A 27,952-nucleotide genomic window follows, 5' to 3' on the forward strand; every position below is an offset into this window, starting at 1 on the left:
GACAGGATCTCGGCCGTTTTCGCCGTCAACATGCTTGCGCCGTATATCCTCACTTGCTTGATGAAAAGACCCACCTCACGGTTGCTTTTTATGAGCTCAGACAGCCACTATGACGGTGACAAGACTCTGCGGAACACGATAAGGCCACACTCATACGAGATAGCAAGCTGCATGATGTGATGCTGGCCAATGCCTTTGCGAGGCGCTGGGGTGATGATATCCAAGTTGTAAGCATGCACCCCGGCTGGGTGAGGACCAAGATGGGAGGTTCGATGGCTCCGGGATCAATGGACAAGCCAGCCAAGGCACTGGCTGAATGGGCAGTTGGACAGGGGAAGTTGGCGAAGCTGGAAAGCGGAACATTTTTCACAATAAGCGGGGAAGCATCGCCTCATCCTGGGGCTGGAAATGTGAGTAAACAAGAGGAGCTGCTGAAAATTTGCGAAAAGGTTTCAGGCGTATCTGTTCCGGAGGAATGAATAATATAAATGTAACAAGTAAATGATTTACACGGAGTGTATTATTAGACGTTTTTTGATTGCGAGACGGCAACTATCTTCTAACTTATAAGCCTAAGGTATATCCAGATCGATGTTAAATATCACTATATCTTGAGATTACATCTTAATCTCGAATATTGTGATGGCCTGACCGTAAAAAGGATATATTACTAGGCTATTCTTTCACTCAATTCTACTTTAATGTATGTTTGCTATACATATAAACCCGTGGAGCAACAGACTCTTCCTATAACTCTCTTCGCCTCAATGGTTGCTGTTGCTTGCTGGCCGGCACATCAGGGTCAAAGCCAACTACTGGCCGTTTTGGGGCTGGCCTGCTCAATCATCGTCTTTTCGCTCTGTTCGACCCAGCCAATGTCGCTCCGTGACTACTCCTCGAATGCCGTCAACATATCTATCGATTGGCAGGAAACCTTTCGGATTAGAGCACATGTAGTATAAAACTCGTTTAAACAACCGGCCCGCGAACTGAGATGCCTGCTGCAACATAAAGTCCGGGTTCAGGAAAGTACTCGATGCGCCGTCGTGGTGTTGACCAAACTCGGGAAGGATGGAATTAACCCGAAGCCAGTAAGGGACATGAGGTGCAGCCACTGAGGCTGTTGGAGCGATCCAGATCCGCAATAGGTCCGGGTGGACGCCCTGTTTTAAGCTCAAGACTTGTCCATAACTAGCTTGGTCATCCGCGAACACGCTCGATTGGATCTTGTTCGCTAACAGGGACCATAGCGAGAGTTGTATTCTCCAGCTGCGCTTGGGAGATGTACTTAAACCCGCCGTTGCGGGCCGAGTAATCGGGCCCCTGGACGTCATAGACGTTGAAGATATTGAAGGGTCTGTCGCCACCAGGATCCCACCAACCTTATTCAATGGCAAATGAAATGATAGTTTCAGAACCCATACAGTCATCACGGTTGGCAAAGTTGACGGGAAAATCTTCAATGCAACCTGGGTATAGCACGCAGACCTCGTTTGGACCAAGGCGCTCCCCAGCCCAGAGGCCCTGGCTGCCCGCAAACTCTCAGACAACCCACCCCTTGTTACAGTCGGCAATGAGGTGCGAGTTGCCTCCGTAAGTAGCATATCCACGCTCCTTGATCAGATTTCCGAACAGCTCAACGCCTTCCCGGGCAGTACTAGCTCTCTCCATTACCAGACGTGCCAGGTTGCTGTACTGCACGCCATGTTGTGGTGTCGGGGTCATCTTAACCAGCTCGTCATCGTTGCTGGCCCAGATGTCCCTTACCTCAACACCCTTCTCGTTGATGCCGCCGTTGGTCGATGGAGGGGGGAACCCTTAAAAGTCCGAGTATTTGATTAGCTCCCCAGGAATCGTGGCATCCGGTGACTCCACTCGGATAGACTCGTTGGGTGCATGATCTCGCGCGGGAACAGCTGTACCCAATGGTTGGACACCTCCTCCCCTGTTCCGCCGATTAACATGCCGCCATCAGCGGAAGATCCTTGCCTACATAGAAGGCATAGCTGGCAGAGATAGGGGCAGCGAGGTGAGCCAGGGCGACAAACCCCTTGATAAGCGGTATTGCGATTGTCATGATAACTAGCAGGCTGGCTCGTTAAGACAATGATGCATATGGTGATGATGGCAAGACGATGCGAAAATCACTAGAGTTTTATTTATTTATTTTTATTGTTTTCATTTTCTTAATCCTTAATCATGGTCGGCATACAAGGTTATTGTGGCGGACATATTACTTGCGAAAACAGAATTTTCCCAGCCCCCTCTGAAAATTAGTAGCAAAACACCACCAAAAAATCAAAATATCTGCATTTCTCTAGAATCATTCAATATCATTCAATACGCGTCTTTTTCAATCAAATATCATCCAAATACGCGTCTTTCTTATCTTTATCATCAAATCCACATATATCAATCAACCCTTTTTTCAATATGTCTCACAACACCTGTTGTCCTGCTGCTTCGCAAGCCTGTACAAAGACTCCTACTCTGCACCTCAGTCTCCCCAAACTACCTGTTCCAGAAGTTCTGGATAATGGAGAGGATCCAGTCAATGATGAGATGGAGGAGCAGATGAATGAGAAGAATATAGTGACTCAGTCTGAGAATCCTTGATATCCGCGAATCCCTACACCTGAGTCTGACATCTCATACAGATTGTATGAACGGGTGATTATCAATGAGATAAAGAACAAGAGAGATGATAAAATGATTAATGAGTAGAAAGAAGAAGAAGAATTAGAAGAATGAATCTATAATTTCTACAATCAATTCTTCTATACAGATCTCTCAAATGTCAGTGATTATATTCTCTTCTTCAGCTCTGGCAGCTTCAACTTCATTCAATATGACATTCTCAAGTGAGATAATCAATGTGATGATGATGAAATATATGATGAAAGGAATAGAAGAACTGAATTCACAATCTCATTATCATCCACATCCAGATCTGCTGTTGAATCTTCCATCAAATCCGCCGTTGAAATCTTCCATCAAATCCACCGTTGAATCTTCCATCGAATACACTGTTGAAATCTTCCATCGAATCCGCCGTTGAATCTTCCATCGAATACACTGTTGAAATCTTCCATCAAATCCACCGTTGAATCTTCCATCGAATACACTGTTGAAATCTTCCATCAAATCCACCGTTGAATCTTCCATCGAATACACTGTTGAAATCTTCCATCGAATACACTGTTGAAATCTTCCATCGAATCCGCCGTTGAATCTTCCATCGAATACACTGTTGAAATCTTCCATCAAATCCACCGTTGAATCTTCCATCGAATACACTGTTGAAATCTTCCATCAAATCCACCGTTGAAATCTTCCATCGAATCCGCCGTTGAAATCTTCCATCGAATCCGCCGTTGAATCTTCCATCGAATACACCGTTGAAATCTTCCATCGAATCCGCCGTTGAATCTTCCATCGAATCCGCTGTTGAAATCTTCCATCGAATCCACCGTTGAATCTTCCATCGAATCCACTGTTCCATCTCCAATTCAAAGCAGTCCAATACCTCAATTTGATGAATACTTCAATTGATTGACAAGGGAACAGTTGCTTCATATGAATATTGACAAGAGTATATTTCAAATTATAAGAGATGGATTAAAAAGTCCATTATAACAGATAAAATTGCAGAAATTCAAATCATCTTTATTCACTATTTATAGTGATGAGAACAGATCTCATACTACTTTCACTTCTAAATTTATATTATAATGAATTGTAATCTGAATCTTTCTAATTATTATAATACTATTCTATATAAGTAGATCTGAAATATTCTTTTATATCTTTTTCTCTTATGAAGTTCTCAACTGCATGATACAAAAAAGCTTCAAAATCTTCATCAAATCTCTTCAGAATTGAAGAGATATCTGATATAATCTTTGACTTTATATCACATGTTGAACAGAGTTCTCTAGCAGTTTCAAAACAGTGAAGATTTCATTGAATTCAATATACACAGATGATAATCAATGCTTCGCGCGATCTCAGCAGACATATAATCATTCTTAAGATGTACAATCTTGTTGATAATGAAATCACAGAGTTGAGGTGGCATATTGATGATAAAGGTAAGAAAGACGCGTATTTGGATGATATTTGATTGAAAAAGATGTGTATTGGATGATATTGAATGATTCTAGAGAAATGCGGATATTTTGATTTTTTGGTGGTGTTTTGCTACTAATTTTCAGAGGGGGCTGGGAAAATTCTGTTTTCACAAGTAATATGTCCGCCACAATTCTATAATAAGTTAACATTCTCAGTTCAGTATATCTATTCAATCAATTAATCAATCAATCAATCAGTTATTGACTTGTTAACATATAAATAATAAGGTCATCATCTCTTAGTTAATTGGGTAAACTCCATAACTAAGGCAGAATGCATCCCTTGCATCCTCTGCAGCCGGTATATTAATTGAACTGCACGTTTTAGGTCGGCGATGTAGACACTCGCTCCGGCGTTGGATGGGATGGGCGGATTCGGTGAAATCAGGTATACTATGCGTAGGGAGTTCAGCCTTTACCGTTAGGTTAGGGTAGCATCTCGCAATGTAATGTACAGTAAATACCTACCTACCACCTTGCCATTCGAGGTTATGTCTCAGGAAATGACTGCCAATTATCCATCCGAATATTTCTAGATGATATTCACTCGACGGGAGAACTCGAATGAAAAAAAAAAAAAAAAACAAACCAAACGAAGGAGTTGAATCACAATTCAACAGCATGGTTGAGATCTGAAATGCGCACGTTAGCGAGACAAAATTTGCGGGTCAGAGAAGAATTAGCAGCTCGCAACTCCCGATAAAAGTTCTATTATTCTATTCTACTATTATTATTTCTTCCGGGTCGTGAACATGCCACCGAAGAATTAGCGGAAAGTACCTGGGGCAAAAATGTAAAGTAAAATGAAATAAGTACAGGTCCTTTTCTGATGTCCTACAGACATTAGAAACACTTATAACTTCGAAATCCTTTATCTCTCCTGTCTAATACTGACCAGATCCTGCTTCTGCCTGCCCTCAGCGTCAAAATTGCCAGCGCTCAGCCATTTTTCAAGGGCCACCATCACCTCTCCCTCCCACTCATGATCAACAATCGAAAACCACGCCGAGTCGCGATTGCGCCCTTTAACAATCATGTGGTTCCTGAACACCCCCTCAAACACAAACCCTAGCCGTATTGCTGCGCGTTTCGACGGCTCGTTAAAATCATTACACTTCCACTCACATCTGCGGAAATGTAACTCGTCAAACACGTATTTAAGCATGAGGTAGAATACCTCCGTCGCAGCAGTGGTACGCTGCAGCATCCGGGCGAAGGTAACGAAGCCGATTTCCACCACCCGGTTACTAACATCGATGCGGAGGAGACTCAGGAAGCCAATTGCCTTGCCCCTGTAGTGGGCATTGAGACCGGTGCGGTCTATGACGCTGAAGAAGACCCGCTGCTCGGATTTGGCCAAGCTGGCTATGAATATGTCGAATTCGGCTTCTGACGTGAAGGGCCCATCGGGCATGTAGTCCCATATGCTCCCATTGTCTGTGCCGCCTAGACAGGTGAAGAGGGAATCGGCATGCTCCAGAGTGAGGGGTTCTAGTGAGATGGTTTGCCCGTGTAGTGATTTACGTATAGGTGGGATAGCGGGGTTCTCTGGAACTACAGGGCCGAATTGAGGTTCCGCCATGATTGTCTAAATAATGGCCGTTGAGTATTAGAACTGCGGTATGGACAGGGCAGAGCTAAATAATAACGTAAGTCGATATGGGTCTGTCCCTTTCGCGGGCTGGGTAATCAAATATTGGCTGTATCACGTCCCGGTGAGAATAATGTAATCTCGATATGATATTGGGCCGCGAGAGAAGATGTTCATGGGTCGTTTTTCATGAGTTCCCATAGAACATTTTGTGAGTAGAAATAATCTTCTGAGTCTTCCGGGCAATCGGTCCAATGAAGTGGCATCGGCGCATCCCACTGATGCTAACTCGCGGGGTAATTTATCGGCGTATAAAAAGGCAAGGTAGGCCATTCCGTGCTTGGAGCATAGTAATAGTTGCTTGCGCAAGGGTTATTAACGCGCGCACTATCGCCATGTAGAAAGGGATGAGATATTTGGCATTTCTGTGATATATTTAAACATATCGGTTGATCAATGAAAGAAAAATATGTTGAACAAATTGGTTCCTTGTCAGCAAGTTTGTGGTTTGGGCCAACTAAGTTACATTTAATTACTGGTTCTATTAATTAAGCATACTACAGTAATCCATGAAGTGTCTGCCCTATATAACAATTGCAATTAGTTTTTGAAAAAATTTATATTAATTATGAATTACCCCCCTAACTAGTAAATAGATTATTATTACATTAGCGACACCACTTTATAGCACTTTATTAAGCTTGGGGGGAATAGCAACCTTATCCAGCGTAACTCTCAGCTAATTTTGGCCAGAAGCCGGAAACAAGCGAAATTGAACACTATAACTTCAGCATAAAACATCATCGGGGAAGTCGCCGGTGTAAAAGATCGAGAAATGGAAAGCATCAGTAGTGAAACCAGCAGAAGATCACCAATTTTGTTCCTTGTAACTCCCAAACCTTGAAAACGCCAACATGACCCATATTATTATTAGGCATACCACATGGTATACTTCCGTTTCCCTTCTTCCATATTAATGTTTCGAATCAAGCAGCAACATAACTAGCGATAACTGTAGCGCCTCAACGCCTCGATATAAGCCGGAAACCCTTCGCAATTCACACTGGTCACTCAATTGGGGTTGTCGAAAAACAGTTTCAACCTCGAAGATGGCACTGAATAGACCAAAGGGTGGGTGAAACAGGAAAAAGATAAAAAGATAAAAAAGACGAAAAGGAAGCCTTGAACATTTGCAAAATTTGATGAGTGATATCGGCGTGCTATTTACCGGACAATTGAGAGCAAGGAATGCAAAAAATAAAAATAAAAATAAAAATAAAAATAAAAATAAAAATAAAAAAGGAATAGGGCAAAATAAAGATTATAAAACCGAACTCCCCCCTAGCGCGAGCGTGTGAAAGAGATAGGACGCTAAATAGTTGCACTATTTGTTTCGCGGTGATATGCCCAAGTTGAAAATCACAGGTTCTCCGTGAATTTAGAGGGATTTGTCGGGGTATCAGTCGATGATTTCTGAGACGGTATGGTCTGAAGAGGCTCGGACGTGACCTCTGATCCAGTATTAAGACTCGCAGCAGCCGGTGGGGCCGGGGCGGTAGTTTGAACAATAGGACGTTCGCGTTGCACTTCAAACGAACCCGGACCGGCTCCCAAACGAGGCCTCCGCGCTAATTTACCGAAAAAACGAAGATGCCATTTGGTCTTCATCGACCGCCTTCTCAGGACTCCTCCTCCTCCTTCCTGCTGTTTCTTCCTGTCGCTGATGACTCTTGAGCTTTCTGTAGATGAGCTCCAGACCGGCCTGGCTGAAATGGATGAAGGGCTGTTGTTTGTAGCCTGTGTTCCATCCGAAGGCGCGGCCAAGGGAGCTACAGTGGGAGCGGTTGCGGGTGCGCTTTTCCGCCTCTCACTCTCGCTTCCCGACGCACGACCGGCATCGCCCGTCTTGCTGGGCGGACTGGGCTCGCCCTCCGCACTTTCTCGCTTCTTCCTAGACCACAATTTCGACCTCGAGCTGGATTTTTCCGAACCGCCAGATTGTGTTTTGTTGGAAGCGGTAGTTGCGTGCCGGGACAAACTTTCACGCGGCGGTTCCAAAAATATGGACTGGGACGATTCTCCCGCACTGGAGGTGGTAGGCTGGGATCTTGGGGGACTTTGTTTCTCTGGAACTTGAACCCAGTCGTCCTCTTCTTCATCTTGCGGAGCTCGGTGATCAGTCAGGGCACCCGAGGCTGGGGCCTCCTCCTCTCTGGCCGGAACCTTCCCACGGGCCTTTGCGGATTTGCGTCGGAATAACCCGCCCCGTGAGGACTTGCTGAGGCGGCGACGCAAAAGCTTCTTTGATTCCTTTTGTGTCTTGGCGTTTTTCCTTTCCTCTTCTGTCATACGTGTCAAATAGGCTAATGTGTGGTACAGCGAAGAATGAAATTAAAACACAAACCTTTCACTTCTTGTACGCACTTCCTCGCTTCTTTCTCCCTTTCTTTCTCTAGCTCTCGCTGCCGAAGTGCCTCCCGCTCATCCAGCTCTTCCTCTATCACCCTAGCTCTCTGTTCCTCAAGTCGTCTCATGACGTCTTCGATGGTGGGCTTGGCCTTTGATCTTGCAACACGGCTAACATCCTTTTGGGTGACGAACTGCCCTGCACCAATAGGGACAACATTCGCATTTTCAACTGGACGGGATATAAGTTTCTCTGTCACACGAGGTTGCGGCCTTCCTGTAGATTCATAAATACGCCTATCAACGTCATCTATCACAGCTTCTGCATTCCTTGTCGCGGCATTCATCAGAGCCTCATGGTCGCGGGCCATTTTCTCAGCATCAACCCTGGCCATTCTCCTACGGAAAATTGTCATTTGCGATCGGATCTCCTCAGATTGTTCATTGTCAATGTCTGTCACGCCGCTATCGCTGGTAGCACGCTTCCCGAATTTTGAATGAAGCGAGCGGTGGCGCCTTGGTGGGGGGATTGCAGCACTATAGTAATCTCTAAAGGCCTTTTGTTCGTCATGCATCATGTCTAACTTCTCCGAAGCTAATCTTTGGGCAGTCTCATGCAAAGATAGCGGACGGCGGGAATTTATGGAAGCCGTGGTGGTCTCCACTTGAGGCATGGCTGAAAACATTTGCCGCGCCATCATCACTGCCCTTTCATGTATGTTGTCTTCGGCCTCGGGTTGGAGATCGCGTCGGGCATTTACCATAGCGGCTTCATGAACCTTTCCGATGTCCAATGGAGTCTCAGCCCGAGTCTCCTCCGGTACCGTTGCTGGTCTGAAAGACATTTTGTGGGATGTAGAAGCTGCGGTCACTGCGTGGGTTAAGTGGCTGCTGTCGTTGGGCACTGGCGGGGCTGATACTGCTCTCTTGCGACTCTTAGACAATGCACCGGTCGCTGCGAGCCTTGCCCCTGCATTTTTCCTGGGCGGCTCTTTCTCATGGCTGGTAGGCTTCTTTTGTGTTGTTCTCACTGCTTGGCATGCAGCTTGGGAGCTTGTGGAAGTAAGCTGGGGGTTCCTTAAAGGGTGCTCAGTCTCGACCTTGTTTATCTCGCGAGTCGTGTATCCTGCATGTGCCAAGCTGGCAGCAGCGCCAGCTGACGCCAACTTTCGATCCGCTGAGGGAACGTCGAACGACTTTACATAGCTAGATGGGTTCGTGGACGCGCGTGTATCTGTGAACCAGAATGTGTTAAGAGACGGTTTCAAGTTGCTCCAGGCGGAATGGGCGCAACGGATGGAACAGGTGCAGAATAGACTCACCACCACGGCTAGCCTGGTCAGAGATTGATCCTGACGGTCTGGGACGAGCTACATGCGTTGCGGCTGAAGAGGCTTTATGGAGGAGATAGTTAGATTGCGTAACTAGCAGATATTCAAAAAGACAGGTGCAAGAGGGAAACTGACCAAGACTCTCAGTACGATCCGGTTGCTGCCGGGGCTCAATAGCCATCGCGGTGGACATGGCGATGCCCGCAATTTGTCAATAAGGTGAGGTGAAATGTAGATGTAGTAGTTTTGTTTAAAGCAGACAACATATCTCCAAATCGGGTCAGTTGGGTGGGTCAGAATAGATGTAGGAGACTGCGGACAGAAGAAAGCTGGGGCAACTCGTCTCCACCAGCGAACAAAGTTTCGTTTAGCCATTTCCCAGCTGTGTGCTTCCCAGGAGCAATAATGGGATAGGAGGCGAACTGTGACCTTCGTGATGTCTGGTTCCGTTAGCTGTCAGTGACGTAGGGCTGCGGTTAATCCAGTTTAGCGCGGCGGATCGCATCCACCCCAATCCGCGGCTGCGGCTAAAACTTCTACAGATCCTCCACTGGGAAATCACGTGATGCCCCACATTTCACTCGTGGACGCAGCTTGAACTTCCATAAGGAGTTACCACTCACTCCGTACAAGTCAGTATATGTATGTAGCTTTGAAGACAATTATTAATACTTAATACCTAATCAACCAACCACAACAATCGTCCTCTTCCATGAATCCACCAGCTAGACAACCCGGCTAGTGCTAGTTACCCTAAGCTCTTAACTAGTTCGTGAGCTTGTTTTTAAGCCTTTTCAACAACCCCTCCCAAACTTGGTTCGGAAGTTCAGCCAGGGTATCTACAGCGTAGACATCCCAGATAACGATATAAATTTGTCGTTTAGATGTGGACTTTTTATTTTACTGCTAACTACAGTGGACTATGTGATCAGTGTTTTCATGTGTGTAATTAAAGCTGTTCTATTGGCCTCATGAACTCGGAATTCAAACAGCAAAGGGAACAGAACGAGCTTCTACGATCTTTGTTCGACTGCATTTCAGGCCATCCTCAACTGCTTATCCACTCATAATTGAAATGGTCACTATATGAAGTTCGTTTGTGATCCCTCAGTGGTAGGCAGGCGGCTACATGAAGACCTCGTACGACAGCGTGTCTGACATACTTTCCACAAGTCCATTTTGCCGAAAACATGACTATTCTACATCTCATTCTCAAAGATGTCTTGCGATCAATCAAGGTCGACTGTACATCAAAATTCATCTTCTGAGCCCAGCCTTCCATCCAACGACGAGTCCGAGTACTTTCAAAAGTGGTCCCAGCAGAATTTGATTGAATCTTGGGTAGAGAATCAACACTGGCCAAAGGTATTTTTTTGGAATTATGCCGGAAGACAATTTGCTGACCGGACCCAAACCAATCAGTCCCAACCGCGTCGGGCTCACAGCGTACAACAAGTCACCCTTATCGCGGTGTGGATTACGTCCATTTTCTTACGGATAAGAACATTTTCTTCCACGACCACCCCCACCGCATTACTAGCAAGAGCTCCAGTGATTGCCAGTGTCTGCTTGCGCACAACCCTGTGCTGCCAAAAGATACATGGTTCAGTTCAGTGATGCTTTGTTCGAGTCAACCTGCCAGCGAATCGCAACCTACAGTGAGGCTGGCATTATACGTACAATCACCGAGTTAATTGTACCATCTGCGGAAGGTGTAGTTTGCAAACAACATGTCACGTTATCCTATCTTATCGAAAGCTTTAATGAAGGATGGGACAATTCTGTTCCCCTACACTATCCCCAACCACAACCTGACCATGCTGTGGGGTATCCAAGAAAATCATTTTTCAAGACACCAGCTGGACCGCCTAGCGCCTTTCTTAGGAGGAACTGGGGATAACTCCTACTTCAAGGGCACGAGCTATATGTACTTTCCTTTCTTGACATGCGAAGTTAAAAAGTACCGAAGGTGATTTGGAAGTGGCAGACCGCCAGAACGCGCATTGCATGGCGGTTTCTTTGCGTGGGGTATTTGAACTCTTCAGGTGTATCGGTCGGGTGAAGGAGCTCAACGTAGAGATTTTGGGGTTTTCAATTTCCCACAACCATCGATGTGTCAGAATATACGGCCATTATCCAGTAATTGAAGAGGATGCCAAGTATTACCGTCATCTTATTAACTCCTTTGACTTCACAAACTTCGATGGGAAGGAGAGGTGGACATCTTATAAGTTCGTTCTGGGCGTTTATCAACACTGGGCGCCGTCCCATCTCAGACGACGACTATGTTCCGCAATTGACGAGTTACCGGATGTTGTCATTTCCAGCGAGCCACAGAGACCGATGTCCACAGTTCTGGAAAGCACTAGAGTTCCCCAAGCTGCTGGTGATATTGGCACTCAACGTTCGAGTGTTCCATACTCCATAGGAAGAAAACCTAGCCGTCCAGAAGTCTCTAACTCATGAGATATCTCCGCTCAGGAACCCAAAGAAGAGACTAAAGTATCAAAGAAACGTCTCCTGTCATAATCATTTTTAGTCCAATACCCGTTGCCCTTGTGTGTATTTGACACCTTCGCTGTTGGTAGCTCGGACAAGGAATCTAGGCCACCGAGATAAATGCCAACTCTAATGCATCTAGTTATTCGAAGCCTTTTCGAGGGCCGCCAACAACCGGCAGAACAGCACTGAATGGAGAAAAAAGAAGGATAAAGAAGAATAAGGACAAAAGAGAGTTTGGGAAGTGTGAAAATGAGAATGAACTAGGTGCCTAGTATATAGATGACTAGGATCACTACAAAAAGCTAAAGAAAAGATATGGAGCACTTAAGGAAAACTCCACAAGACGTTGCCCGCAAGCAACTATAGTTACGAGATATGTATGTTTCGAGAGATATCCGTGGTCAACAAATATCTTTACTAGTCAAGTCAAAATTTCCACTTCTGTACAATACAGAATCCCCAGGTGTATACAGCTTAGAGCCCCCCCCCCCCAGGTATAGAGACCCCCCCGGGTATAGAGCCCCCGGGTATAGAGCCCCCGGGTATAGAGCCCCCGGGTATAGAGAACCTCTGAGTATAGAGTCTCCCTGGGTATAGAGTTCTCCGGGGTGTAGAGCCCCCTCCTGATGTGGGTCACTATTTCATACAACCTCTAATGAGGAGATCTTGATTGCTAATACAATCTGTAAATATCTGTTGGGGGTCCCGGGTTGATCGGCCCTTCTACCAGCAGTGCGCTGGTGGTGACTGAGCTCTTTTGCCCCAGTAGCCTACAATATCATTGATGTGCGCTCATTGTAATGCTAGTATAGAATACCCATTTGTCATTATAGACTGCAAGTATGTAGTCTCCGTTTGTTCTTGTTTAGAAAAAGGGTCCTGATTAGCGAACAAATTAATTATTATAGCACCACACCAGCAACCCAGGTACCATCCCTTCTTCTCGTCTTCAGCATGACACCATCGTAGCCGCAAAAGGATTGATTAGATGTAAGTAACTACATGTAATGTACATGTACATGTACATTACATACATGAGCGTGCGAGTTCCTAGCTAATAATAATCTTCCAGTCGCAGCTCCCCCCGAGATATAGACTTCGCGTCAACTTTTTTCCCACCGCCAATCGCGGCAGTTGCAGATCTTCAGAGACTAAGTTATCCATGGATGTATGCTTGGATCCTGGGACCCCACAGCGGACTGTACTCTGATCAAGGATGCTACAACAACAACCTGGCCTCTAAGGAAGAAGACAGAAACGGATCATAAACATCATTAACATCCTCGAGCGCAAATGAGTCCTCGAGAACCTAGTCCACAGGGCCTCAACGCGAACGTCGATGTTGCCATAAACAATAAGACTGCTGATAATGACACCCCAAAGCCTACCACCGTTGATGAAATCAGCTCCCCGGATCGTCCATTTGATAATGTGCTGAATCTCAGAGATGTGGGTGTTCATATCAATCGATTGTGTGGAACACGGTACGAAAGGCAGCTCCAAGATCCATTCCAATCACCTCCTCCCCTGAACCTGGGGAGTATTTCGACCATGTTTTGTACGAGGACATCTACTGCACGGTTGATGGATCTAATTATCATATATATATATGGAGTTCTACGATAAATTCACCCGCCCTGGAGAAAACTGATATATTCAATCTTTAGGGTGGTGAGAGAAGGTGTTTTATTCAGAAGTGCACGGGTAATACTTCCTTTTTTTTTTTTTTTTTTTTTTTTTTCCTTCGATGTTTTTTGTTTTATCTCTATTTATGTTGCTTCATTTTTTCCCTTTGTCGATCTATTTATCCATTGATTAGTATTCTATGCTGCTTTGTTGAGCAATCCTTTGTAAAGTGTCCTGGCGGATAAATGCTACTGTGTCATTTCCGGTGCAGCTCCTTCTTCCACCGGATAAAACCATATTTATGATATTATTGTCATTTTATATGATGATAAGGAATGGGAACATCTGATTTCCAGTGCTCAGATCTACATTCTATTTTACATATCTCGCTAATATTCCATGAACCTATCCTCCACAGCCCGACAATGCTTCGAAATCAGATCGACATCGCTTTGCAGAGGAGCTACGTCTGGCTTCTATTATAGATCTCAGGTCAACGTAAGGACCAAAAATTTCCATTTTTCGTGCGACCTGTTATTCTAATATGACTCTTATACTTCTAGAACTGAGCATAATATTGCAGCCAACAGACAGCTCGCTACTCAGCTTAGCAATAGTAATGCTGAATCACCTCCAGCTTCCCAACCACAGTCAATAGCGAATGATGAGCACCTCGTACAGCTACCCGGTGTGCGCCGGATTATGATCAGTCTAGCGGGATGGAACTTTGAAAAGTTATTGCTGTGGAGATTAAGCTGGTTTAATATACTGTGAGTATTTTATTCTTATTTTTTTTATTTTTTATTTTTTGTAACTCCGATTATTTGTGCTTCGCATGATCAAAGAGGAGTGAGTAAGTTATCCACCTCACTCCAAAAACACGATCTCACAAAACCATACACGCCCAGAAAAGCCATCACCCTCCTCGCATCCGGCTACCGCAACGCGGCCACCAAGCTTGTCGTCGAACAGGCGATGGTGCCCCGTGGCCTCAACGGCCTGGCCCACGACACCCTAACAGCCAGTCAGGAAGAGATCAAAGAGTTATTCGGACACCTGGGTGATCCTGCCGTCTATCCAACACTCATTCATTGCACGCAGGGCAAGGACCGGACTGGACTAGTTATCATTCTACTCTTGTTATTGGCCGGGTCTCCTGGCAGTGATGAGGGTGTGCCGAGTGAGACGAGAGAGGAGCAGGAGGAGGAGGAGCCGGGTGGTAATATTAATGCAGGAGGGGTATTGAGGGATGGGGACACAGATGTAGTACGCGGAGCTCCAATCGGGCCGTTAGCGACCTGCAAAATACCCCTCTCTGCAATAACGTGCGACTACCGAGTGTCGGAGGACGAGCTGATTCCGGAACTGGAGGAGCGGTTGGCGGAGATGCAGGCCATGGGCCTGCCGGCGGAATACGCGAAGTGTCCCACTGGATTTACGGAGGAGGTCGTGCGGTTCTTGGAGGAAGGGTATGGTGGGGTCCGAGGGTATTTGAAAGCTATTGGGGTGGAGGATGGGGATGTTGAGACGGTTAGGGGGTTGCTTGTGGCGTGATGGTATATGACGGATATAGGGTATAGATATTGGTTGCTTATGTGTCGTCCCTTACTAGGCTCCTACTCCGTATGACTTTTCTCCTTTCGCTCCTTCCACCCTCTCAAAATCATCTCAACAAGAAGTATTTGCAGAAGAGGCGTCCGAGACAAGAAGCTTCTTGCCTTTTAATAGTGTTGAAAGTGAATTGAGTCCGCAATTCTGCGAAAAGAGGACATTATACAAGTTATTAGCGAGAATAATATCTTCCCATAGGACAGGGCATTTTACAGCAGTTTAACTATGTAAATCAAAAATTAAGAAATAGACAGAAAGAGTGATTCACGGAATTGCTGGTATTGTACAGGTAGGGTAACATTAAGGACAAAAATAAGGGGGGGAAAAAATCGTATCCCCCGTCTTGAACGCCGTCCCATGCTATAAATAATCGTTACAGGGAAACCAGCCTCTTGGCTTCTATGAGATGCCCCTCTATTAAAATAATAGTAAAAAGAGGAAAGAAAAGAAAGAAAGAAAATAAGGAAGAAAAGGCCCCAATGCTCGCTAAATGGCAAGATGCTCCTGGGAAAAAAAAGAAAAAACTGCGCCCCCTTTTTGCTACTATACAGCCCCAATACTCTTAAGATTTGGTTCATTACCAGTAAACAGCGGACCACAATCTAGACCCGCAAATCCCCTTCCTGAGCATGCGACTGGCCATATGGCACGTAGCCGCCGGCCGAACTTTGCGTAAATTGGACCTGTGTCGGTTGTTGATCTACTACATACCCGCGGTAGACATTGCCTCGATCTCCCATGGAGTCTGTGGTAAGGGGTTGCTCGTAATAAGCGCTTGTTTGCGGAGGTCGAGGAGTAGTAGTCGTCATCGTCGATGGACTTTGTTGCGCTCCGTTTTGTGCCATGGTCATTTCTGTTATCCGTTTCCCCTGTGGGATGTGGTTGCGGGTTCTGATTGCGGGGAGGAGGTCGACGACGAAAGATAAGACGTAGAAGGTGAATATGTATGCGATTACTGGATGAACGTGTTTTGTTAGCCTGAGTCTCTCTTATATATTGAGAGGGAGCCGGGGAGAGGGCTACAAGGATTGACATAACATACTCCACTCTAGGACCGCAGCTTGGTTTTTCATGCCCTGTTGACCTGTGACTCCAAAAGCAACGGCAAGAGCAAGCTCAACAAGGATAAAGACGAGTTTTATCCAAAAGCTTGCGGCTAGGATTGTGTGTTCCCGATAGTGTATGCCGAGTCTTTGGTATTCGGCGCATACGAAGATTGCGCTGAGAATGTACCCGCCCCTATTTGCCTCGGAGTGGATGATTAGCACATGTCCCAGTAAAATATTCACAAAAGGTAAGCTTGTAGGGTAGGGGAATAGAAGTGGAACGTTACATGAAAAGAACCAGACATCCATTGTGCTGGAGTGGGAATCTCACGGTGTCAAAAATTGACAAGAGAATCAGTCCTAATCCTCCGCACATCGAAAATACTATTGAGATAATGGCAAACGTCTTGTCTGCTCGTCCTCTATTTCTGGCAAGCTGACCGCGATGTCTAAGCCATCTTTCTGATACGAATGAAGCGCTGAAAACCACGGAAGTGATGGAGCAACCGGTGATAAAGAGGGGTTTTAATCCGTGCGCGCCAACGTCTGATATGAATGCGATCGTTTGAGATAGTTCCATGCTCTCGTAATGTGGACGTCCTTCAACCGCTGCCCATTGTATCAGCATCGTGAGGAGCATAGCTGTTTATTCCATGGGTCATCGTTATTAGCTTGCTGTCTATACTTTCCGGGGTGTCCCTTGTTTGTTTTAGTGTTTCAAGAGGGAAACCCACCTAGCCACATGCATGACCCGATTACAGGAAATATCCAAAACGATATAATCCACATTTTGTGAATACCCTTTCCCAATGGCAGTTTAACAACGGCAGTGAAGCTATAGTGGAGGTGGACACCCAGTTTTGACCGATGGAGATATGACCGGGTGGGGGTAACAATGAGGGCAAGCGGCGAGGTTTGAATATGTTTCTTCGGATGCAATTTGCTCTCTGCGTATCGGAGTTCAATGACAATAGCCCAGGGTGATAGAGGCGGGCAGCAGATCCTGGGAATAGGGCGTTGTTCTAGGGATGTGATATCAAATATTGCGCACAAGGGTTTAAAACGAACGAACGAATAGTATTAACCAGACAAGAATATTAACAAAAAGACAAGACCGTTAACGAGGGGATGAGGCATCGAGGCGCAAAGATATAATAACTCTTGTGGCATCCGAGTGAATTCGCCAGGGCAAAAACACACCCGAGACGACGTCATCCGCGCACGGCTGGGACGAACGAACAAACGAACAAACGGGGCTCGGCAAGGACATCGCCCGCGGATCCGACTCGGCGGTGATTATTAACTGCGCTGGCTGGGTGTTAGTAATAATAATAATCGACCTCGGCCCACCAGGATTATATGCGGAGATACCTCTGGCTGTATTATGATATTATTATTGCATTAACTATTCATTATTTCGTGTTGCCGCTTCCAATTATTTCTCACGCGCGTAACTTTTTTTGACCTGCAACGTACGTGTAAATACGTTACGAGCTTCAAATCTCGCAGGCGCAGCCACGGCTATAAAGCGTCACCACCGCCTAACTCCGAAGCCAGCGGAAGCCGCATTACTCCGGGACTCGATGGTGGGTAATGCACGGAGTACGGAGTACAAAAGACATATTCAAGATACCTATTTAGACGCTATGACTATGGCTGTTTTTAGGTAGTCATATTTTTTTATATCCGCAAGGGCCTTTAGCTGCTAATATCAACCCCCCATGAGAGACTCCTTTTTTGTGGTTTATTTTAACTTTTAAGGTTCGCAACGCCACGTGCGAAATTTCTTTTTGCGCCGCCATGGCGTCATATCATCCTCTAAGTCACCATCCCATATTACGAATGCGATGAACGAAATGGATCACGATTAATGGCATGAAAAGCATGATATTTCCTGAGCTATGTTTTGAGAATGGGGAGCTGGAGTCGTTCCCGCATGAAGCGCTATCGAGGCAGCTGAAGCTATCAAGCACCCAGGACTAGTCACCAGATACCAAAGATGAGAGGTGCTTGTCACATTTTGACCATTGCCAGCTCCAAGGGTTCTGGTGGATGTTGATGTTATCAACCTCTCCACGCAGCGTATAGCCAGTCGATCGTTTCTTTGTGTGTTTAGACAGATTGCGTCTTTCTGGGAGCTATCAAAACTCCTCGACAAACCTGACCAGCGCGGAAGCCGGATTATTTGCGGGGAAAGAAAATACCTACCAATAGGATATCACTTAACTTGTTCTTATGCACTCACTCCCTTTATATAATTTGGATGGTAATGAAATGTAGGTACACTGACTTGAACGCAAGTACAATTATCTTTATCCAGGCTATGCTCTTGATGATCCATGAGAATAACGATCCCTACCTGAACACCCCTGTGAAACCTTTTTATATACCCTTCATCCCTGGACAAGCCACCATGCATACGCTTACCCTTTCATAGCACTGTGTCATATTCTCATCTTGCTTTGAGATAGCATGTACGGCATATTCTCTAGTAGTTCCCCTGATAGCGTCCAGTATACCTCTACTGATAACCTGCAGGCTCTACTATATATCAACCCCCAGTTGGTCGACCACACCTCTCAGGCTAGCTACATCACCGCATATATTTCCAAGGCATGAATCGTCCGTCGCAGCCATAGTTCTATCCCTATAGCCCCCACAACCATCAGACGTCTCACTCCATGTCAAGGTTGAGTGGGTGAAGGGTTCATCGGTCGAGAAGTGACGGCTCTGGAATAACTACATTGGGCCAAATTGCTCCGGTTAAGCTTTGATCATGGCCTAGGTTTACAACCAAGCACCTAGCTATATATTTCTTCATTTTGTGATTGCTAATTGACCTAAGTTGTGTGTGTTAGATATAAATACATCTAATTCAGCCAAAACCATATCCGCCTGTCTTGAATTTTTTTTTTCTGCCATTCCCCAGCTGAATTCACCCAAGAATGTCTCTCGAACGGGCACTAATATATCGAGCCAGCGGAGTTAACCATCCAACTGGAAAATGCTAGACACGGGTCTGTTTTGATATCCGATGGGCTCTGGTTCGGGAAACAGTGGGCCGGCCCGAAGCCGAAACTCAAAGTCGTGCCAAACAATGAATGATTATCGCACTACCAATCGACTCCAATACAACCAACAATGCCTCGGAATCGAGTGGGATTCTTCGACATTGGGTTTCTCTTATTCATCTGGAGCGGCTCGCGTTTAATCATTACTGCTGGTTGTTGCGAGGGAAATTGAATTCATCCCATCGTCTTCCTGCCGCACACAACCAAAAGTTACCATGCACTGATATTCCCATTAACCGTCTCCTCATCGGCCACAGATATTAGAGATGTCTTTTGCAAACCTATACCGAGTACTCCATATTCCGTACCAATACCAAACCAGCAAATAATATACGGAATTTTTAGCTCACATCCATTGACCCAACCCGCACACTCAGCACTTGTATAATCCAAGTTCTGGGGTCGTGTATTACTTTATAACCGCTAACTACTCCCCTCCACCCCAGCCTCCTAAAAGTACCCCTCAAACCCCACAACTGCTCCTCCGCGTCATGAAACGTAAGATGAACACTCAGTTCCCATGGACAGTGCATACTCTCCAACGGTGCCAGGACTTTCGCCACCATGTCCTCCCGCTCATACCAATCCACTGGGGGCATAAGTATGACAAATCGCCTCAGCCCGCTCAGTGACCTACTAGTGTCGCAGAGAACAGAGAGTTGAATGAGAAAATCCTCCTCATCTCCTACAAAGAAGTCGCCGCAGAGGTTCCAGTATATTTTTACGGAGCGGATGTACTGGTGGCAGTGGACGGCGGAGATGGTCGAGGTGAAGTGGAGGAAGTTGGAGTACGTAGCGAAGATGAAGGTGCATTCAGAGTATATGTATGGCCGTGTTTCGGTGTAGCTATGTAAATTATACATGTTTTTTGAGTTAGAATGAAGGATAGAATGCCGGTTAGAAGCGATAGTCAACCAGTTATCCAATATGCTCGTGGGAAAACGGGAATTTATGCTTGAAGTCCTCCACAAAAATGCGCGTTAAGGCTAAATATCTTATTGCTGCAAAACTCACGCAAACCAACACGTTTTCCCCACCGCCACCAAATCCCCAAACGGCCTTTTGAGCCCGGAGAACGTGCCATACTCCTGGGCCCAATCCTTCTCTCTCCGCTGGGAGGCGTTGAGACAGAATTTACAGCAGTTGCCAGGGATATCTCTCCTGATGCCTTCGCGACACACAACATACTGCAGTTTTGTCTTTCTTTCCAGGCAGCGGACGATATGCACATTCTTGGGGCTGCGGTAGAGATAGGTCCAGATCATTTGGCGGATCTCGAAGGGGAGCCGACCTAGGAGTGGGGATTGTGGTTGCGTGAATCTTGTGCTGAACATGGTGTTGGGTGCATTCGGGTTATTTTTACATATGGCGCAGATGAGGTATTCGTTCTTTTGATTGAGGGGCTTGAGTCTTGCTGTTGCATTTTGATCAGGCAATCAAAATATTCCTCAGGATGGAGCATTGCTGAATGTGGCTGGATTAGCATCATCCACGGCAAGTTTCTGGAGTGGCCTAACGCTCCGATCACCAACCACCCTCCAAAGGACCAGTATAAGAAGAGCTGGTCAGATTCATAGAAGTATCATGATTGCTACTATGGTTATACCATACTTTACTACTGTCTACTACCTAGCCATCACTTCCACCCGATGATGACCATTTCTCTATGCTAATTAAACATTTTTCCAACGTTATGCAATTTATCTTTGCTTATATAACTACATGTTTAAGAAAAATATAGTTAAAAATATCGAATTTTGATTTTACAATAAACATTTTTAGAAAGGACTCTAGGTCTTACTACGTAGTTAAGGAATCAAACAATTCCATTAGTACATGTACATGTACATACATACTTATAGAACGAGATTGCAAACTTCATTTTTATATTTTCAAATTTCAAACAAGAAAGTTTTCAAAGTAAAATAGCTTCATAACTATAAAAAAATATTTTTAAAATCAAACTTTCACAAACGATTGGAGAGATGAATGGTTGATCATTTTCAATTAGTACCAGGAAAGGCGATTATTCGGTGGAAGTGACACAGAAAATATACTCAATCATACTAACATGATCGTGTCTGTAATCCCTTCCACCGCATCCTTCAGTGGCACCAGGCCTTTTCCATATACGGAACACAGCTATCTCCGTTCTCCGTTCTCCTCTCTCCTTCCCTAGTCCTAGTAATTCCGTTCCTGTTTTGCTCATAACGCAGCCCTGTTCGGTCAGCGCTCCTCCGCCCAACTAAACTCGGCCAACACAGGCTACAGAAGGCTCGATCTAATGGTGCACACTCTGGAGGTGATGATTCCCAATTGCAAAACATTCCTGTTGGAATTCGCCGATACTAGGGCACCGAACAATCCCATTTTCATTCAGTTTCTGGAAGATATCCATAATCCATAGGTGTTGGGCAGTTGGACGCGGAGGTCACTGGGTTCGAGCGCCGCCTGTTGTACTGTGTCCGCGTGCTTGAATAATAGAGTCCAATAAGCCCCCTGGTGATGGATTCTCTTGCGTAGTCCGCTCGGGCTAGAAGAATTATGGGGACTTTTGCCGCTGTACCATAAATGTCAATCCTTAAGGTGGGGTCATCCTGGCCATGTGAAGGGTTTATAGATGTCCGTCTGACAGCTCAGTTTTAACCCTGTATGTAACCCTGGCACTTCCAACATCTAGCCACGACGAAAGGTAGATTATGAGCATTGGTGGGCTCGCCAATTACGGGGCTCAGCAGTAATATTCTTACTGTTCTCTCACTTCTGACTCATGGCTTGGGGATTGAGATAGCCGCTTCTCTCATAGACGGCCGCTTCAAAGGTGTCAGTCCCCATATCCAACCTGTCAGAATCCGTAGAAGTTCTGATTGCACACCCAGTTTCATGAGGTTATGTTTATGTGGTTGGTCAATCAGAGACCTCGTTGGACCTCGGAGACTCTTCTGTTCATTCAAACAAATGAAATCCGCCGTTCCCCGCAGATAAATCCACTGGACATGCGTTACTGATCTGAAGGGGATATATCAGTATTCTGTTCTTCTATTCAAAACATATCTAGTCGAAAGATGGATTTCCTACCTTAAGTAGGACCTTGCAAGGTTAGCTACCTGTGGACTATGCGTGTCGATAGAAGAAGACTCGAGAGAAATTGCAGCATAGTTCTCAAAAGCGGAAAGTAGGATCCTAGATGTTCACGAGAAACAAAACTATGAACCCAATGTACCACGCGTAGCTCGGCTTCCTACACCCCTATGTATGAATCAATAGTCAATAAATTAACAGCGATTCAACATCTAGCTATGCACGTGAAACCTTTTTAAGATCAGGGATTTTTCTCTCATAGATCTGCACATTCTTAGCTTGCCTGACTTATTTCATCCTCTCCTATCATCATCGCTCTTTCTCTCCGTCTTCCTGTCTCCTTCACGGATTGGAAGGTTGCTTTTCGTTTGCCCCTTATATGGACAAAGAAAATAATATATCATAGATAGCAAAACTTATACGTAAGCCGGGAGCTCAGAGTTACCCGTAATACATCGGCAGTATAATGAAGGATGCTCCAGACGCCCCCCGTCCCCCGGAGAGTGCTGCCGGCATCAATTCCCATGATCAGCAATCACCTTGGCCGTTTCCACATGCCCGTGAAACTTAGCCAGATCGATGGCTGTATCGCCCAATTCATCAACAAGGTAGCTGGCTAAATGTTGGCTAAGTTAATATGCCGGGCGGAACTGAATATATGGATCGCCGCCGAGTTCGATTGGAGGCCTTTAAACCCGGAGTGCCTCGACCAGGTCATCAGATACCAAAAGACCACAGTGAGGCACACATTTCTTGTACCCTATATCTAACAATATCGACCATTGATTCACCCTCCAGACACTAATGGGATTAATACATTTGCTCCACAACTAGAAGTCCAGTCATGTTTTGACCTAAAAAAAAGGGCTCACGGATACTTGCAATACAAAAATCAACCCCCAACCCCATGGATGAAGACAAACCCCAGAATCACCACAATAGAAATAGGGATCTCCCATCAGCGTCCTCAGATTGGTTGGACCATGGACCTAGCCATCTCAAGCTTAGCACTGTCCACAATACCTCTGGCCACAAGTTTAGCAATCACTCGGATGGTCCAGCCTTGACAATTTTCCACAACAGCCTGTCGATTTACTGCTCTCGGAGGGGGTTCGTTCTCGGCCACCTGTTTTACAATGAGCGCCTGGGCGTCCGTGACGACGGCAAGGTTGTATGCATTTGAGAAAGACGCCGACTGGAGGATGTTAGTTGGACCGGGTGAAGGTTGATAACTCATGCATTCAGCATCTCCTTTGACTTGGTAAACTGGGCCGGGTTCGTTTTCGCGGGCGACAAAGAGTGACCAATGCTGGGGTTCGTCGTCGGCTTGATTCTCCTGGACAAGCGAGAGGCGTAGTGCACGGTCTAGTGTAGGCAAGTTGCCTTCGAGTTCCTCGGATTCGATCCATTGTTGTGTCCCCCTTTTGCGCCTGAACTCACGGCCGTTGAACACGCAATATTCAGAAAAGCCGACGGACTTGAAAGGAGTGCCTGCGGGTGGATAGTTACTCATCTAGTAAAGGATTAGCACTGAGACACGAATATTCATGATATGGATACGTTAAAGGGCCACAAACTTTGAGGAAATATTTTTTAAAGGCTTAGATATATATCTGTGTAACCTTTAAGATGAACGTTGGAACTTTTGTACCTGCGAAGGGATAGTAAATCGAAGGCTATTCTCGGTCCTTTTATATCTATATTCCTCCGCTCATCATGTGGCAGGATTGATAATAACAGTAATTTCCACCATTTCTAGCTACATCGCATGCATGAATTTCGTCGCACTCCGAACCCAGCTAGACATGGATGTCGGCGAAGTCGCTCGCAACATATTCGTTGATTGGGCATCAAATGTTTTAAAAGCATGCGACGAAGGATAATTCTCTTTCCACATCTGCAGAAACCAAGCCTAAGCACCCGAAACCATGGCATCCAACGCCTCAATCCCGGCCCTAATAGTGTCCAAATCAGAAAGCACACACAACCTTGAGGATGGCATTCCATTTGCATCTGAAAATCTCCATGTGGGCGAGACTTATCTCAAGCTGGATAAAATGCTCTTCAGAATTACGCCTGATGCGAAGAAAGGACCACCATTAGAGGGGGATGTGATTACTGTTCTAAGCAAGCAAGGTGGTCGGTTGGTTCTTGAGCGAGATTATTCTTATGTTTCCAAGGGTGGAACAGCTGTAAGGCGCTTTGAGGTTGAAGCTATGAAGCTGGTAGCAAAGCACACCTCTGTCCCTCTTCCTGAGGTTATTTACAGCCTCATAAGTGATCGCAGCGGCGAGATTGGGATGACAACTATTCCAGGCACTACACTAGAAAGCCTATGGGATAAGTTGAACAGTGAAACAAAAAAGTCTATATGCTGTGAGACATGGGATCAAATCGCCAAACTCCGAGAAATCTCACAACCACCTGCCTTTAAACAGTTCTTCCAGTGTCTTGCTGACGGCTCGCCAACTCTTGACCCTCTAATTGAAGACTTGGACCGCTGTGGAACCCCTTTATACACAGACGAAGATGTCAGAGCCCGAATATACCACCGCTACCTTCATTTTGGTGGTCTGCGATATAAAAATGAGCTACCAGACATGCTCCCTCGATCGTCCTGTACGGTTTTTACACACGCCGACATTGCCCCACGCAACATCATGGTTGATGACCATTATCACATTACCGGCATCCTCGACTGGGAGTATGCCGGCTGGTACCCTGATTACTGGGAGTATGCGCAGATCATGAGGCCTGCTTGCCAGACAGGTGATTGGCAGAAATGGATGGATCTCACTGCGCCCCGTAAATGGGATATCTCGGGAATAGCAGCAGCGAGACGAATTTTATTTTGATAACTGCTACAAACTTGTAAATAAATAGTACTACTACCATGATTTAGCTGACAACACATGGTTTTGATTGAGATGTGGTCACCCGTCAATCCAGTCGCCTATTCATCCCTGCGCCCGTCATCCATTACGCCCGAGAATTGCTGACTAGTGGCTCAAGATATCAGTTGAATCTTTGTTCAATAAGCTATTCCCATGCTATATCTAGACTTTGTGAGGCAGACTTGGAAAACCTGCACAGTTTAACTTTCATTGACCTGGAGCTCCTACAATCCTAACTATGGAGTTCAAAGAAGCTTTCCTCTAAATGTTTTTCAAGGATCTTCAACTCTTTTTGCCTATCCTATCTACTATTTGGCTCTAAAGTGATGAGTTTGACCTCCTCATCTAAGAATACTAGAACATCTATGAGTGTGAAGAGGTGGCTGAGATTGCATACAATATGACATTTCACAACCTGATGGCAGACATTGTCTACAAATGTCTTCATATCAACCTAGAACAACTTTCAGTGCTGGTGTGAGAAGTGTTGACTTCTAAGCTCTGACCTTATAATACACAGCTAGTCCGGCCTTGGCTTCTTCACAGGCTTGTTGCTCCATATTCATGACAACATGATTCTGCAAAGAGTCTAGAAGCTTCGCCAAATCATGAGGTGTGTTGCTGATGTGGATCTTGCCCCAAATCTGTTTGTATTCAGCCAGGTTCTTGAGAAAACACTTCCAGAAGGCTAGTATGTATGGGCAAGAAGAATAAAACAAAGAAAAAAGAGATCATGATGGTCATGGGAGTTCAATACCTCTTCTAAAGATGACTGATGCTGATGTAAAGCCATGATTGATAAAATTGATAAAGAGGTTGTGGTAGGCTCTGCGTGAAGAAAGTGGAATGGAAAACTGTCAGCTTTGTCTGTATTTAATAGATACATGTAACTTGTCATAAGATAACCTTTTTGACACGGCGGTTGATCATTGTCTCGGTATATGAAGAACTCACATTCCATTAGTTTTTGGACTGAAAATGAACCAGTGGCTTGTCCTAGCATTTACTCAGGGAGTTCCTGGAGTTACAGTTCCTGAGTCAGATCATCAAGAGACCTGTTCCGGCTCTTAAGAAGTGCTTTATGGGCTTCTAGACGCGACTTTTATGGTACTAAATAAAACACAAAATGATCACACGATTTTCATGGCGAATCCATGGCAGGGGATCCAGACGACTACGCAACGTGTGATATCTATGGGTAATGTGCTTACAGAAAGATATAAAGATATTCTGGAGATATTCTGAATCAAGTTGACATAGCATATGCAAGTGAAATGATAGTAATTCATTCTTATCTTAAACACGCAACACCAACACACTATTTCTGCCTCCTTGGCCACTTCAAGACATGTGTCTGTTGAGTGAAGAGAGTATTGAGTGTAGCTTCTGCTGAGGTTACAAAGCTTGTCTGACTCAAAAAGTATGAGGTGTTTTGATTGAGAGAGTTCAAGTTCTGACTGAGAAATATCAAAATTTACTTCAGAAGGAATCACATCAATAGTTAGCCAAGTGAATTCTTTTCAGATAATCCAGCACTCACTTGTCATAAACATTCCTCATAAATGTGTAAGCAGTTCACTTCTCTCTGCCATCCAGCTCTGTAAAGTCAAATGTTCTGATAGAGTGACAGTAGAAGAAAGTCTTGCTTCTCTCAATGACTGCATAATGACTGTAGATTCTCACTGTCCTGTTGTCATGTAAGATTGAGAAAGCCAAGATCTCATGATTGACCTCATCTTCACATTCTACAAGTTTAAACAGCTCAATGACACCTCTCACAGCAAGGGCATGCTGTGTGTGTTCTGCTGGTCAGTGATGTCAAGTGCAGTGGTGTCTTTCACCTCACTGGTCAAGAAGGGGAAGTACATGGAGAAGATGGCCAGGAAGAACAAGCTGTAGATATCCAAGTCATAGTCAAGAAACAGCTCAAATTTCTTCAGCCAGTCTTCCATGAGCACTGAACAGCTGAACCTGGCTGCATAATCCAGCTGTGAACACAGTCCACCCGCACGCCTTGGTTTCCCACGCCAAGGCGCTACCGGGGCTCTCATGGACTACTGTTGGTTAAATAAATACTGGAGTCCAGGGACCAAACCATATCTGCAGTCAGGTACGTACCAGTACCAGTAAGTAGCCCGTCAGTTTGCTAGAGTGAACCATGAGCTGTGCATCGTGGTCATCTCAGCTCTTGAAAAATCAATTGAGAAAGAAACAAAGATTAGAGCTCAGAAAAATGACAGCCTTCATAATACTTCCTCTCTATCTGAAAAATAACAAGGCCTGCTCTAACTAATAACTCAAAGAGGTTTAAAAAAGGTTAAGTGAAGACGTACAGATCAGGCAGAAAGAAAACAAATGCACAGTGGTAAAATTTCATCCGCGGTGAAGCATTTCTGGTAACCAAATCAAATCCCTGTATTATAACAATAATAATTAAAGTAGCAGAAAATATACAATGCCTATCCACATGCATCAAGAAGCGTAGCATCTCAAATGGAAAATCAAAAGAAACGAGAATAAAGACTAGTAACTAAATATGAGACAAAACAAAATAGAGCGAAAACAACAATTGCACAACATAAAACCCCCACCTTGTATGCAAAAAAAGGTAACCCTCAAATTTCATTTTTGTATTTCCAGGAACGAAAAAAAAGGAACCTCGC

The 27,952-nt window shown here is 45.1% G+C and overlaps 12 protein-coding genes across 12 annotated transcripts; 5 read left to right on the forward strand and 7 right to left on the reverse strand.

Annotated features, from left to right (window-relative positions):
- Nucleotides 1-176: 176 nt before the first annotated feature.
- BDCG_16778 (uncharacterized protein) lies at nt 177-610 on the forward strand. The gene has a single exon (XM_045425977.1). It carries the CDS (start codon nt 180-182, stop codon nt 477-479), a length of 300 nt encoding a protein of 99 aa, XP_045280613.1. The 5' UTR covers nt 177-179; the 3' UTR covers nt 480-610.
- On the reverse strand, nt 515-2,077 carry BDCG_03785 (peptidase U34; the record flags this gene model as incomplete). Its single annotated transcript, XM_045419445.1, has 3 exons — nt 515-1,469; nt 1,549-1,817; nt 1,963-2,077. 3 exons carry the CDS (start codon nt 2,075-2,077, stop codon nt 840-842), a joined length of 1,014 nt encoding a protein of 337 aa, XP_045275744.1. The 3' UTR covers nt 515-839.
- Nucleotides 2,078-2,433: 356 nt separating this feature from the next.
- On the forward strand, nt 2,434-2,730 carry BDCG_16779 (uncharacterized protein; the record flags this gene model as incomplete). Its single annotated transcript, XM_045425978.1, has 1 exon — nt 2,434-2,730. One exon carries the CDS (start codon nt 2,434-2,436, stop codon nt 2,614-2,616), a length of 183 nt encoding a protein of 60 aa, XP_045280614.1. The 3' UTR covers nt 2,617-2,730.
- BDCG_16780 (uncharacterized protein) lies at nt 2,637-3,918 on the reverse strand. The gene is made up of 2 exons (XM_045425979.1): nt 3,323-3,918; nt 2,637-3,296 (listed from the first exon to the last, which is right to left on the reverse strand). Exons 1-2 carry the CDS (start codon nt 3,483-3,485, stop codon nt 2,935-2,937), a joined length of 525 nt encoding a protein of 174 aa, XP_045280615.1. The 5' UTR covers nt 3,486-3,918; the 3' UTR covers nt 2,637-2,934.
- Nucleotides 3,919-4,755: 837 nt separating this feature from the next.
- Nucleotides 4,756-6,231, reverse strand: BDCG_03786 (GNAT family acetyltransferase). Its single transcript, XM_045419446.1, has one exon. It carries the CDS (start codon nt 5,710-5,712, stop codon nt 5,002-5,004), a length of 711 nt encoding a protein of 236 aa, XP_045275745.1. The 5' UTR covers nt 5,713-6,231; the 3' UTR covers nt 4,756-5,001.
- A 73-nt stretch (nt 6,232-6,304) lies between these two features.
- On the reverse strand, nt 6,305-9,958 carry BDCG_03787 (uncharacterized protein). Its single transcript, XM_045419447.1, has 4 exons — nt 9,594-9,958; nt 9,450-9,521; nt 8,126-9,361; nt 6,305-8,063 (listed from the first exon to the last, which is right to left on the reverse strand). Exons 1-4 carry the CDS (start codon nt 9,649-9,651, stop codon nt 7,141-7,143), a joined length of 2,289 nt encoding a protein of 762 aa, XP_045275746.1. The 5' UTR covers nt 9,652-9,958; the 3' UTR covers nt 6,305-7,140.
- A 344-nt stretch (nt 9,959-10,302) lies between these two features.
- On the forward strand, nt 10,303-12,362 carry BDCG_03788 (uncharacterized protein). Its single transcript, XM_045419448.1, has 2 exons — nt 10,303-11,385; nt 11,420-12,362. Exons 1-2 carry the CDS (start codon nt 11,189-11,191, stop codon nt 11,922-11,924), a joined length of 702 nt encoding a protein of 233 aa, XP_045275747.1. The 5' UTR covers nt 10,303-11,188; the 3' UTR covers nt 11,925-12,362.
- Nucleotides 12,363-12,589: 227 nt separating this feature from the next.
- Nucleotides 12,590-15,530, forward strand: BDCG_03789 (tyrosine/serine protein phosphatase). Its single transcript, XM_045419449.1, has 6 exons — nt 12,590-12,950; nt 13,033-13,444; nt 13,628-13,664; nt 14,005-14,084; nt 14,150-14,356; nt 14,495-15,530. The coding sequence occupies exons 2-6, from the start codon at nt 13,254-13,256 to the stop codon at nt 15,138-15,140; spliced, it is 1,161 nt and encodes a 386-aa protein (XP_045275748.1). The 5' UTR covers nt 12,590-12,950; nt 13,033-13,253; the 3' UTR covers nt 15,141-15,530.
- BDCG_03790 (suppressor Sfk1) lies at nt 14,261-17,941 on the reverse strand. Its single transcript, XM_045419450.1, has 5 exons — nt 17,615-17,941; nt 16,978-17,551; nt 16,531-16,885; nt 16,240-16,436; nt 14,261-16,152 (listed from the first exon to the last, which is right to left on the reverse strand). Exons 2-5 carry the CDS (start codon nt 17,030-17,032, stop codon nt 15,800-15,802), a joined length of 960 nt encoding a protein of 319 aa, XP_045275749.1. The 5' UTR covers nt 17,033-17,551; nt 17,615-17,941; the 3' UTR covers nt 14,261-15,799.
- A 1,673-nt stretch (nt 17,942-19,614) lies between these two features.
- On the reverse strand, nt 19,615-20,861 carry BDCG_03791 (uncharacterized protein). Its single transcript, XM_045419451.1, has 2 exons — nt 20,329-20,861; nt 19,615-20,160 (listed from the first exon to the last, which is right to left on the reverse strand). The coding sequence occupies exons 1-2, from the start codon at nt 20,646-20,648 to the stop codon at nt 19,656-19,658; spliced, it is 825 nt and encodes a 274-aa protein (XP_045275750.1). The 5' UTR covers nt 20,649-20,861; the 3' UTR covers nt 19,615-19,655.
- A 1,931-nt stretch (nt 20,862-22,792) lies between these two features.
- On the reverse strand, nt 22,793-24,187 carry BDCG_03792 (uncharacterized protein). The gene is made up of 2 exons (XM_045419452.1): nt 23,973-24,187; nt 22,793-23,908 (listed from the first exon to the last, which is right to left on the reverse strand). Exon 2 carries the CDS (start codon nt 23,906-23,908, stop codon nt 23,363-23,365), a length of 546 nt encoding a protein of 181 aa, XP_045275751.1. The 5' UTR covers nt 23,973-24,187; the 3' UTR covers nt 22,793-23,362.
- Nucleotides 24,188-24,232: 45 nt separating this feature from the next.
- BDCG_03793 (phosphotransferase enzyme family protein) lies at nt 24,233-26,505 on the forward strand. The gene has a single exon (XM_045419453.1). It carries the CDS (start codon nt 24,324-24,326, stop codon nt 25,248-25,250), a length of 927 nt encoding a protein of 308 aa, XP_045275752.1. The 5' UTR covers nt 24,233-24,323; the 3' UTR covers nt 25,251-26,505.
- The last annotated feature ends 1,447 nt before the right edge of the window (nt 26,506-27,952 follow it).

The sequence above is a fragment of the Blastomyces dermatitidis genome (assembly GCF_000003525.1).
Source record: "Blastomyces dermatitidis ER-3 genomic scaffold supercont1.3, whole genome shotgun sequence".
NCBI classification, from domain to species: Eukaryota; Fungi; Ascomycota; class Eurotiomycetes; order Onygenales; family Ajellomycetaceae; genus Blastomyces; species Blastomyces dermatitidis.